The sequence below is a fragment of the Gavialis gangeticus genome, unplaced genomic scaffold, assembly GCF_001723915.1.
Source record: "Gavialis gangeticus isolate Ggan-Ray unplaced genomic scaffold, GavGan_comp1, whole genome shotgun sequence".
Classification (NCBI taxonomy): Eukaryota; Metazoa; Chordata; order Crocodylia; family Gavialidae; genus Gavialis; species Gavialis gangeticus.
In genome coordinates, this window is record NW_017729032.1 from 46645648 (window position 1) to 46657046 (window position 11399).

General features: G+C 41.1%; 1 protein-coding gene across 1 annotated transcript in view; it reads right to left on the reverse strand.

The window, feature by feature from the left end:
* Positions 1–11399, reverse strand: part of FLT3 (fms related tyrosine kinase 3) — a 125371-nt gene that overhangs the window by 51323 nt on the left and 62649 nt on the right. The window contains exons 9-10 of the mRNA XM_019525605.1: positions 6467–6635; positions 394–500 (exon numbers count right to left, since the gene is read on the reverse strand). Coding sequence (XP_019381150.1) covers positions 394–500; positions 6467–6635 — 276 coding nt within the window. The remainder of the gene's footprint in view (positions 1–393; positions 501–6466; positions 6636–11399) is intronic.

The following is an 11399-nucleotide window of genomic DNA, read 5'->3' on the forward strand; positions in this document are numbered from 1 at the left end:
AGGTTTGATGGAAGGAAATTTAAAAAGCTTGTTTTTTTTTTTTAATGGGGGTAGTGAATGTGGGTTGTGAAGCCATATTGGGTTGTCCTGTCCCCCTTCCTATCCTCCCCTGCCAACTGAGGTCATTAGCAAAATAGTCTTGGCTAAATCTTAAATTTCCAAAACCCCATCCTTTTTAAGGTAGGTTTGCTTTACAGTCTTATACAATCTATTTTCCATCTAGTTATAGAGCATTCCTGAATATTTGGAAAATTCCAGATTCAAAAAGGGGATGTATGATATAATACATTGGTACATATACTTAAAGGAGTATATGAAAGAAGGGAGGGTGAAAACACCTATAAGATGAATTCTCATCCATGATTTTACCAAACATGCATTGTTTTTACTTACTTCTCACACACAATGTTAATGTTTTCTCTACATGTGTATCATCATTTTCAGCATAGAATATGTATTTCCCTGACTGATACTGGTGATCACAGAACCTGGAAGAAATGCTGTAGATAAAAGTGATAAAAAAGTATTATTTAAGCATATTTATAGATTAGGTGTATTATTAGATGCATTTAGGATTAAACTATGTGTGCGTGTGTATACACACTGAACAGTTAAGAATCCAATATATTTTTCTGATTAAACATAAATAAGAACACAATCCAGAAATAGTTAAGTTCCCTATATTTGCCACGTCTGTACCAAACATACAGCTGATACAATAAAATATATCACTGGCAAGAATTCTTGCTTTTTACATATCTCCTGGGCCATCACTGCAACATCACATCAATACTGTATTTTCCAGTACAATGCAAAACACTTTGTGAAACTTACTTTGGGTGCATGTTAGCTGTCAGTAGCTTTTTTCAAATCTGTGTGTAAGATGAGGGAGAGAGAGAGAGAAAATGCATCCCTGGACAGGTGCTGAGCCTTTATCATAGACATCCAAGGTGGTGCTGCTTGAACCTAGGCAGGCACCCAACTGATGTAGGCCTCTGGGCAAGATTAAAATGCTAATCATACATCCAGAATGAAATATGGGGAGGGTAGGCTTGTTAGAGAAAACTTTTGATGGAGGAAAGACTTAAGGGAAAGTATATTTAAATATTCATCTTGTGGAGAGTGCATTGTAAATCTAGTAATTGGATTACTTAGAGAGAAGTATTGGATTACTTTTAGAGAGAACATTCAGGCTGGACATCAGGAGACATTATTTTACATTTAGGGCTGCCAGGCTCTGGAATAGGTTCCAAGTGAGGTGGTGCTCTCTCCTACCTTGGGGGTCTTCAAGAGGAGGTTGGACAGATATTTGGCTGGGGTGATATGACCCTGGCACTCGTTCCTGCCTGTGGCAGGGGGTCAGACCTGATAATCTGTTTAGGTCCCTTCTGACCCTAAGCACTATGATTAGTTTATTTTTATCTGGCTTATGGGCAGTTTGAAAAGGTAGTTTGGTGGTTCCTCATCATTAGCAGAACACTAAATGCTGCAATGTGATAGTGAAGCTCTTGAGAACAGATGTCCTAACTGAAAGAATGAGGGGAGTTGAATAGGTAGTTTCACTCAGTAAGTAGGGCTAAAGAATGTAGGTATAGGGGAGAAATCTGAAACAGATCAAAAATGACAGCCCAAATCAATAGGTGGAAGTACAGAAAAAGTAATAGTACTTCTTAAAGAAGAAACAGGGGGAGGGAGGTTTCAATAAAAAGCAAGACTCAGAGTAAATAGAGTGACCCAAAGCACAGTCTATCTGCATGGAATTCTAAAGCAAGAAAATTCCCATTGTAGGAACTGATAGTTTAACTCACTGACAGAGCTCAAGGTTTTCATAAATGATTATTGATCTGAATGTCACAATTTTAAAGCAGTCACCTTGGGACTCAGTTTCTGAAAAAGCAGACCCCCCATTTGCAGCCTCAAGATGGTTATCCAGAAAAGGAGGTACCCAAAATCTTTCATTGCTTTTGAAAATCTAAGCCTGGAGGTTTAAGTGCCAGGAAAGTATTGAGGGGGTTGTTTGAGAGAAGTTTATTGGGTATTAGAATAAAAAAATAACAGGAAAAGCAAGTTAATAGGGGTATAAGGGCAAACAGAGACATTTTGTCTTCATGAATCAAGTGCCACACAGTAAGGAAGTGAAAATCTGCAGCATGCTCAACACAGACTCTCCTTTATAAAGAGAGAACAGAAAATGGAAAGTCTAAAAGAACCTGTGGTGGCTCTTATCCGTTGGGAAACCACAGGTGGGGCCTGATCATTATAGCTTGAAATTAAAAGCTAAAAAAGTAGCTGAGTACATAGCAGAAACCTCCAAAAGCTGCAATAAGGAGGAACAGCCTGATAAGGAAATAACTGAAATCAAAAAAGGAAACAACAGGAATAAAAAAGGGATATGAATAGAAGAAAGTAGAAGTGTTGGGATAGATGATTACTCAGACAAACTGAAAAACACAAGCTGGAAAAAATGCGTTACAGTATGTGAAGACCTATAGTTTAGCTATGTCTTATATTTAGAACGTTTTAACAAGTTTCCTAATCATAACCAAAGAGTAATCAAAGGAATGATATTTTTGGTTTAGAGAAACATTATGCAGTAGTACAGTGGTTCTCACCCAGGTGCCACTGGGGTGATGTGATATCCTTCTAAAGGTGCTGTACAGTACTAGTGCTGTTAGGTGAGCTAAAACCTGCACATGATTCACAATAGGGTTTAAACACGAATACATAGTATCAAAAACATTCTGATCTGTTGTGGTCTTTGAGTTTTTTGCAACAGAAGAATTTCTCTATTATTTTTCTATAGTTAAAAAAGAGTGAAAGCTAAGAGCTGGCATTTTCTGAGCTATGCCTTGAGGCATGCTTTGAGTCTAAAAAGACTGAGAACCACTGCAGTAGTATAACAAGTAATATTTTCTCTGTTCTTTTAGTATTATTTGAGCCTTTTATCTTCTGGTGATTTTACTACATGGCATGAAATTTGCAGTACTATTTGTATTGATCAAGCTGGATGTGTCTATTAGGGCAGTGCAAAGCTTCGGTCCCTGATTTGATTCGGTGGAGATTCGGCCCAATTCGGTGGCTGAATCCCTGAATCCGAATCAAATCAGAGGCCCCTTTAATCTCTCCGAATAGAATCAGAAAGATTCGGACAGACACAACTTTCTATGTACCTTGAGGTACCAGCACAGCTCAAGATTGCTGTGATGCTGGGGTGCATGGAGCATCCCACAGGAGCATGGGGAGCCCCCCCCCACCATGTGCTCAGTGGCAAACCTGGAAGTACTTCTGGTCCACTTATGGGTGTGTTGGGGAGTGTACTGGGGCCCTCCGGCACCCCCCCCGCTCAGCAGTTGGCTGCAGGGAGACCCTGGGTGCCCCCCCCCCAAAACCCAGGAGGCACCAGTTGCCAAGCCAGGGAGACATAGGGGGGCCCCCCAGCATGCTCCCTGGAAGATCTGGAAGTGGACCAGAAGTGCTCCACTTCTGGGTCTGCTGCTGAGTGCACTGGAGAGCCCCCTGTGCTTCTGTGGGACACTCCATTGTCGTGTTCACGAGCTGCCTGGTACCTCGAGTTATGTAGAAAAAAAAACATTTAAAGCTGTGTCTATGTCCGAATTACTCATTCTTTGAATCAGCATCGAATCTTCAGATTCGGCTGAATTGAATCAGGGACAGTGATCCGAAATCAACTAATCTAATCACTGTCCCCGATTCAGGCCAAATCTAAATCCAAATCGAATAGGGCCCACTTTGCACACCCCTAGTGTCTATCAAAACTGAATAGATATGCTGAGTATGCTGGGGTTGGTTGGTTTGTTTTTGCAGAATGACATACTTTACCTGATTATTGAATAAACAATAATGCTTTTTCCATCCTTTGCACTCATCTGTAAAGTGGATTTTTTCCTTGGGGGAAAATAAAGTCTGTGATATTTCGTAAATGTCAGTAAGCATTGAGGATAATTATCTGGAATGTTATAAATACACACTTTTAAAAACTAATATTCAGTAAAAATGAGTACCCTTGGTACCCTTACAGGCTAGGGTACAACTGGATAAGCAGCAACTCAGCAGAAAAGAACCTGGAGGTTACAGTGGACAATAAGTTGAATATGAACCAACAGTGTTCCCTTGTTGCCAAGAAGGCTAATGGCATACTGGTTTATAATGGTAGGAGTGTTGCCAGAAGATCAAGAGAAGTGATTATTCCCCTCTATTTGGAACTGGCAGTGAGGCCACATCTGGAGTACTGTGTCCAATTTTGAGCCCTCCCCATACAGAAATGATGTGGACAAATTGGAGATAGTCCAGAGGAGGGCAACAAAAATGATTAGGCGCCTGGGGTACATGACTTATGAGGACAGGCTGAGAGAACTGGGCTTATTAAGTCTAGAGAAGAGAAGACTGAGAGGGGATTTAACAGCAGCCTTCACCTACCTAAAGGGTGATTCCAAAGAGGGTGGAGCTAGACTGTTCTCAGTGGTGGAAGACAATAGAACAAGTGTTAAGGGAAGTTTATTTTTTTTCCCTCATCTCTAACCTAATCTCACTAGGAGGGTAGTAAAACACTGGACTAGGTTATCCAGAGAGGTTGTAGACTCTTCATCTTTGGAGGTTTTTAAGACCCGACTAGACAAAGCTTTGGCTGGGATTATAGAGTTGGGGCTGGTCCTGCTTTGAGCAGGGGGTTGGACTAGATGGCCTCCTGAGGTCCCTTCCAACCCTAATTTTCTATTATTCCATCTCAGATGGGCAGCTGCATCCTGTAACAAGCATCTCCCAGATCAATTTCAAGGGATATTCAAAGATGATTAAATGACAAGATACTAGCAATGACTGGGGTGTGAACAAGCACAGTGATACCTGCACAACAGATAAAATGTCAGATTTATAACAGGTCTGGACATGGTGATCACCATACTGAAATAAGAAGGCAGCATGAATTTGTCGTCTGAAAGAAAAAAAAGGCTAGAGTGACTCCTAAATTCCATCCTTAGTGATCTTCTCACTGTCCTGATTAGCAGTGGTAGTTGCTAAAACCATCTCACCCTTCCAAAAGATGTCATTGTTGGCCTGCTAGAATCAGGTTAGTCTTATTTAGATTTAATTAAAATCAGTTGTCAGTCATCCAACAAAGCCATCTGCTAAATGTTCAGGCAGTGTGCAGCCAGTCTGTGACAGCAAGAAGGTAAATAAATAGAGTATTTTCAGCATGTGGGTGGTACCTCTTGGACAGGAATGAGCAAATTCTCATGACTGCTTTTTGAGGTCCCATCTCCAGGAATGATTGTAACCACTGAAGAACAGATCTGCCTACCCACTTCAGGCATTATGGATGAGTCAACCAGCATCCAGCTATCAATGCTGCCACAGTCTGCTTATAGTTCTAATGTTATCAGCAGGGACAGACTTCCTGGATCCATTGCCAGGAGAGGATGATTTACCAGGTTGATATGGATCATCCCTGAACCATACTGAAGTGCATATCCAAATATTCCATCTGACCCAGGTGGATGGGCACATCAGCTACAAAAGAGGACTGAAAAGGATAAAGGCTAAAGGGGAGTTTATCAAAATAATAAGAAAAGCAGGTATAAAAAAGTGAAAGCAAGATTGCAGCAGTTTTAAGCAAGTAACAGGAAATTTTAAAAATATGAGGAATAAAATCAGCATAGGACTATTAAATCAGCTATGGTTTTTGCACAGGTCATATTTAGAGAGAAGTTGGCAATTACCTTGTGGATAAAGTTTACCAATTAAAATGCCTTATAATTATATTTTATAATAATGAAGAAACACTGAAGGAAATTAGACTATGTTATCAAGAAATTAAGAAGCCCGGGAAATGGATGAAACATTAGGTCTAGAAAATATTTGTGCCAGACCTTTATTGTAGGAAGTAACAGAAAAGGGAATTAACTAGCAGATTTATTCAAAACATATTTTGTAACACAGGAAGCATACATGAACTGAACAAGAATTATAACAGGACATTTCTGTAGTGTAGAAAACCTGAAGAGATCACCAAAGGTGTAGGAAACTATAGGCTTGACTTTAGCACCCTGAAGGATATTGGGAACATTGATCATTATGATCAATTATGGAAAATGTGTCTGTGATAAAGTAATGGAATTTTTTGAGAGTATAATATAAATATGTGAAAAGGGATGTTGTATTCATTACTTTAAAAAGATTTGTTATAATACATGGATTAAGCAAATATGATAGAATATGCTATTGACCTAAGTTGCCATTTGAAAACAAAGGCAACATTATGGACTATTTCCACAACACTGGTTTACCACTAAACTAAATACATTAAAAATTATTAAATCAAAACAATGCTTATGTGCTACTTGTTAAAAATGATTGAGTACTTGTCTATTTTTTCATTTGAGACCAAAAAAAAAAACACAAGGAGACTTTGTACAAATGTCAGTGGAAATACTGAGAATACATTAAGTACCTGTAGCCATCCATGCTGTAAATTTGCCCACAGGGAAATGATTTTTGTGAAAATATCCACACACATGTAATTGGTGGATAAGCTTTAAGTTTAACTTCAAAACAAAACTTTTCCTGTAGATCAATCTCAAAATCTTCTCTGGAGTCAGTTACATTTATAAATCCCTCTTCTGAAAGGAAAAAAAATTTGAAATTTTATAATAAAAGGCATGTTGTCTAATTAAGGAATTTATATACTATGCATTTTAATTCTCATTTCTAATCTCAGGTGATAAATGCACAAGATGTGAAATCACTAACAGACACCATCTATAACAAGCAAATCAAGTATGATATTGGAAGACAACATGTAGCTTTATCTCTATATTTAGCTTCAGACTGATGATCCTAGCCCACATGTATGATCTCCGTCTTTGAATGAAACAATCTGGTTGATCTGGCTAATCAAAGATACAAAGCCCTTTGAAAATACAAGAACTCTTCCATCTTTCTGCTGTGGAAGTCATATTTCAGTCTATGTAATGATCATCTCCTGTAAGTTTCTTTTACTCAAAGTAAGCATTTCTTCTAATTATTAGTAATTTCAGACTTCCTTTGACAGTTTACAGCATTATAAAAGTCAGGAGCTGTTACTAGCTGTTGACATGCCTTATCTGAAGAGGGTTGGGTTTTATAAAGGAAAACAAATCACGTTTATTTAAAATGCAAAATATTTTAATAAACCAATGAAAAATGACCTCAGAATTTATTATGATTGCTCAAGTATGGAAACTTTTTATGCCTACTAACTGATTACAAGTCCACAGAAGTCAATGGCAGCCTTTCCACAGATATCAGTGAGTTTCAGATTAGGTCCCATAAAGGTAATTAAAAAAGAAATCGTGTTAAATGTTGCTGATTTGAGTTTTTCTGTTTTTCATAGTTTTATAGATGTTAGGGTCAGAAGGGACCTATTGCATCGTTGAGTCCAATCCCCTGCCCTGGGCAGGAATGAGTGCAGGGGTCAGATGACCCCAGCCAGTGTCTGTCCAATCTCCTTTAAATACCTCCAAGGCAGGGGACAGCACCACCTCCTTTGGAAGCTTATTCCATATTTTCGAACCCTCACTGTAAACAATTTTTTCCTGATGTCCAATCTGGATTTACTCTCTTCCAGTTTGGGGCCGTTATTTCTAGTTACCCTGACAGGCGCCCTGGTAAATATTGTATCCCCTATTTCTTTCTGGTCCCCCCCGATGAATTTGTAGGCAGCCATGAGCTCACCTCTCAGCTTCCTCTTGCAAAGGCTGAAGAAATTCAGGTTTCCCAGTCGGTCCACATAGGGGTTTTTCTGTAGGCCTTTAACCAGATGAGTGGCCCTCTTCTGAACTCTCTCCAGGACATCCACCGGTCCCAGGGGAGAGCCTTGGGGGACTCTGCTGCCCACATTTCTTCAGATAGAAACCAACCCATCCATCACCACTCTCTGGGTATGTCCCATAAGCTAATTTTCTATCCACTGGACTGTGTAATAATCTACATTGCAACCGTTTAGTTTATTTATAAGAATTGGGTGTGACACTGTGTCAAAGGCCTAAGTAAATAACATCTACCTCTATTCCTTCATCCAAGCATTTTGTGACCCGGTCGTAAAATGAAAGCAGGGTAGTCAGGCAGGATCTGCCTGCTATGAACCCATACTGATTGCCCCTTGGCATCATTTTACCTGCTGGTCACCCACAGCTGGAGTACTGCGTCCAGTTCTGTGCGCCCCATTTCAGGAGGGATGTGGACAACATTGAAAGGGTCCAGAGGAGGGCCACCCGCATAATCCAGGGACTACAGGGCAGACCCTACATTGAAAGACTGCGGGACCTAAACCTGTTCAGCCTTCACAAAAGAAGGCTGAGGGGGGACCTGGTGACTGTCGATAAACTCACTAGGGGGGACCAGAAGGGTTTAGGGGAGACACTGTTTCCCCTAGCGCCCCCTGGCATGACAAGGAACAATGGACACAAATTATTAGAGAGTAGGTTTAGATTAGACATCCGCAAGAACTGCTTCACAGTTAGGGAGGCTAGGAGCTGGAACCAGCTTCCTAGGGAAGTGGTGCTGGCTCCTACCCTTGGGGTCTTTAAGAAGAGGCTTGATGCCTACCTGGCTGGAGTCATTTGAGTCCAGTCTTTTCTCCAGCCCAGGCCGGGGGTCAGACTTGAAGATCTACAAGGTCCCTTCCGACCCTACTTCTATGATTCTATGATCCTATGAAATGTGATCCTTATCAATTTTCTCAAAGGTCTTGCCAAAAATAGAGGTGAGACTAACCAGCCTATAGTTACCCAGATCCTCCTTCCTCCCCTTCTTGAAAATAGGAACCACATTGGCCCTTTTCGAATCCTCTGGGACCTGTCCTGAGCACCACGAGTGCTCAAACAGTTGTGCCAGTGGCTCCTCTATGACTCCAGCTAATTCCCTAAGTACACTAGGATGAAGATCATCGGGACCTGTTGACTTAAATGCATTCAACCCCTCCAGATGCCCCTTTACTAGAGCAGCATAAACAGTTGGTATCTATACCGGGCTTACCTAAGGTCCCAATGGGATGCGTATTTGTATTTGTGTCCAGGAACACAAATGCAAAGAAATCATTTAGAAGTTACACTTTGCCATCCTATCTGTTACCAGTTGCCCTAGTTCATTCTGACAGTGCCCTAAGTTACCCTGCACCTTCTTTTTGCTTCCTATGTACTTAAAGAATGACTTTTTGTTATCCTTAACTTTTGCTGCCAGCGTAAGCTCCATTTCCGCTTTGGCTTTCCTCACTGTTTCCCTGCAAGTTTGAGGCAAGCAGGTATACTCCTCCTTGGTGGCAGCCCCCTGCTTCCACAGCCTGTAGGACTCTTTTTCCCTCCAGGCTCTCCTGGATTTCCCTGCTCAACCAAGAGGGTTTCTTTGCTTTTTTTGCCCCCTTTTATGTGTACTGGGATGGTCCTCTTCTGTGCCTGCAGGATTAGTCCCTTGAGAAACGCCCACCCTTCCTGGACTCCCATCTCTCCAAGGCTTTTACCAGTCGGTCCCTTCCTAACTAATCTCATGAGCTTGTTGAAGTTGGCCTTCCTGAAGTCTAGTACTTCCACCCTACTAGTTGTCTTCCCCACTGTTCTCCAGATAGTGAATCCTATCAATAGGTTGTCATTATCCCCTAGGTTACCTTGCACCTGCAGATCCCACCCCCTGTGGCCAGTACCAAGTCTAGTAAGGCATTTCGCCTCTGGCCCTTTAGGAAAGAAAAAAAGGTGGAGAAAAGCCCCAGAACTCACCAGTCCTGCAGCAGCCTTCGGGCTTTGGGGGGGCTCATGCAGAGCCCCCCCACCCCATGTGGTGTGGGGCAGCAGGCATTGCCCCATGCTGGCAGGAGTGGTGAGTGCAGGGGTTTTTCTTTTTCCTTAAAGGGCTGGAGCTGGCCAGGGCGGGGCATGGGCCTGGCCAATTTGGAGATTTGGCAGCAGCCGAATGTCCGAATCGATTCGGAACAGTGATTCAAATCACTGAATCGAATCACTGTCCCCAAATAGGCCAGATCCGAAGCAAATACTAGCCGCTTCGCACAGGTCTAACTTTCACTAGCATGGAGGCTAGAGTCAAATACACCAGGCAATAACTTAGCTGTACGTCTCAATCTATATTAAGGTTTCCTTTAGTACCTAAGCATTCTGTGAAGAGCTAGCCATTACAGGACAAACGGAAATACCAGTATTATTGTAATTTATTTCATAATTACTACAAATATATATACATACATACATACACACACACACACACACACACACACGTGATGTGCTTGTTAATCTAGGAGTGTAGGAGGTTCCCAGATTTAGTCTTTTCAAAAATAATTTCCTATGTCAGACTTAGATTTTCAATCTTTAATTATTCCCTTGGAGTTTGGTTCGCATGATAAATTGTAACATACCACACATTCAATCAATGTATCATGCAATAAAAATGGCAAACCAGCCACAGAAACGTTCCATATTTTGCCTGAATTTTAATTTTAAATGCATCTCCAATATTTGTTAAACAGCCAATAGGTTAATTCCAAAACTTAGTCAAATACATCCAGAAAGTTTAATTACTAGAAATTCTGGGTAAGTAGATTCTTGCAGACAGGAAAAGGATGCAAAAATCTTGCTTCATTTCTGAAATGGTTGCTGTTGCCTATTACTTTGCTTGTAGAAATAATATTGAAAAGACAACAGAACTGTGTAAGCCAGATGTTGAATGAATGCTATGGTAACGGGCTTCCCAGAGCTATTGTCTTTACTGAGAATTCTTAAGGATTAATGTAAATACCCTGGGAGAGGGTGTGATTATAGGTTACCTGCAGGAAAAGTAGACTATCACTTATCTGAATCACATTTCTATCCATGCTCCCAACCCAGTGACCAGAAATAAGTATGTCAGTAACAAGTATGCCGGTAGCAAGAGGAGGATCAGGGAATGTGTGGGTCCCTGACTGAATGGGGGAGGCAACTTTGTGATAGAGGATGCAGAAAAGCCTGAAGTGCTCAGTGCCTTCTTCATCTCAATCTTCACAGGTAAGGTCAGCTCCCAGACTACTGCACCAGACAGCACAGTTTAGGGAGAAGGTGAACAGCCAACAGTGGTGAAATAACAGGTTAGGAACTACATAGAAAAGCTGGACATATAAAAGTCCCTGGGGCCAGACGGGATGCACCCAAGGGTGCTGAGGGAGTTGGCTGATGAGATTGCAGAGCCACTGGCCATTAACTTTGAAAAATCATGGTGATCAGGAAAGGTCTCGGATGATTGAAAAAGGGCAAACATAGATTTGAAAGAGGAGGATCCAGGAAGCTACAGACCAATTAAGCTCACCTCAGTCTCTGAAAAAAAAAAAAAAAAAATCATGGAAAAGATCCTCAAGGAATCCATTTCTA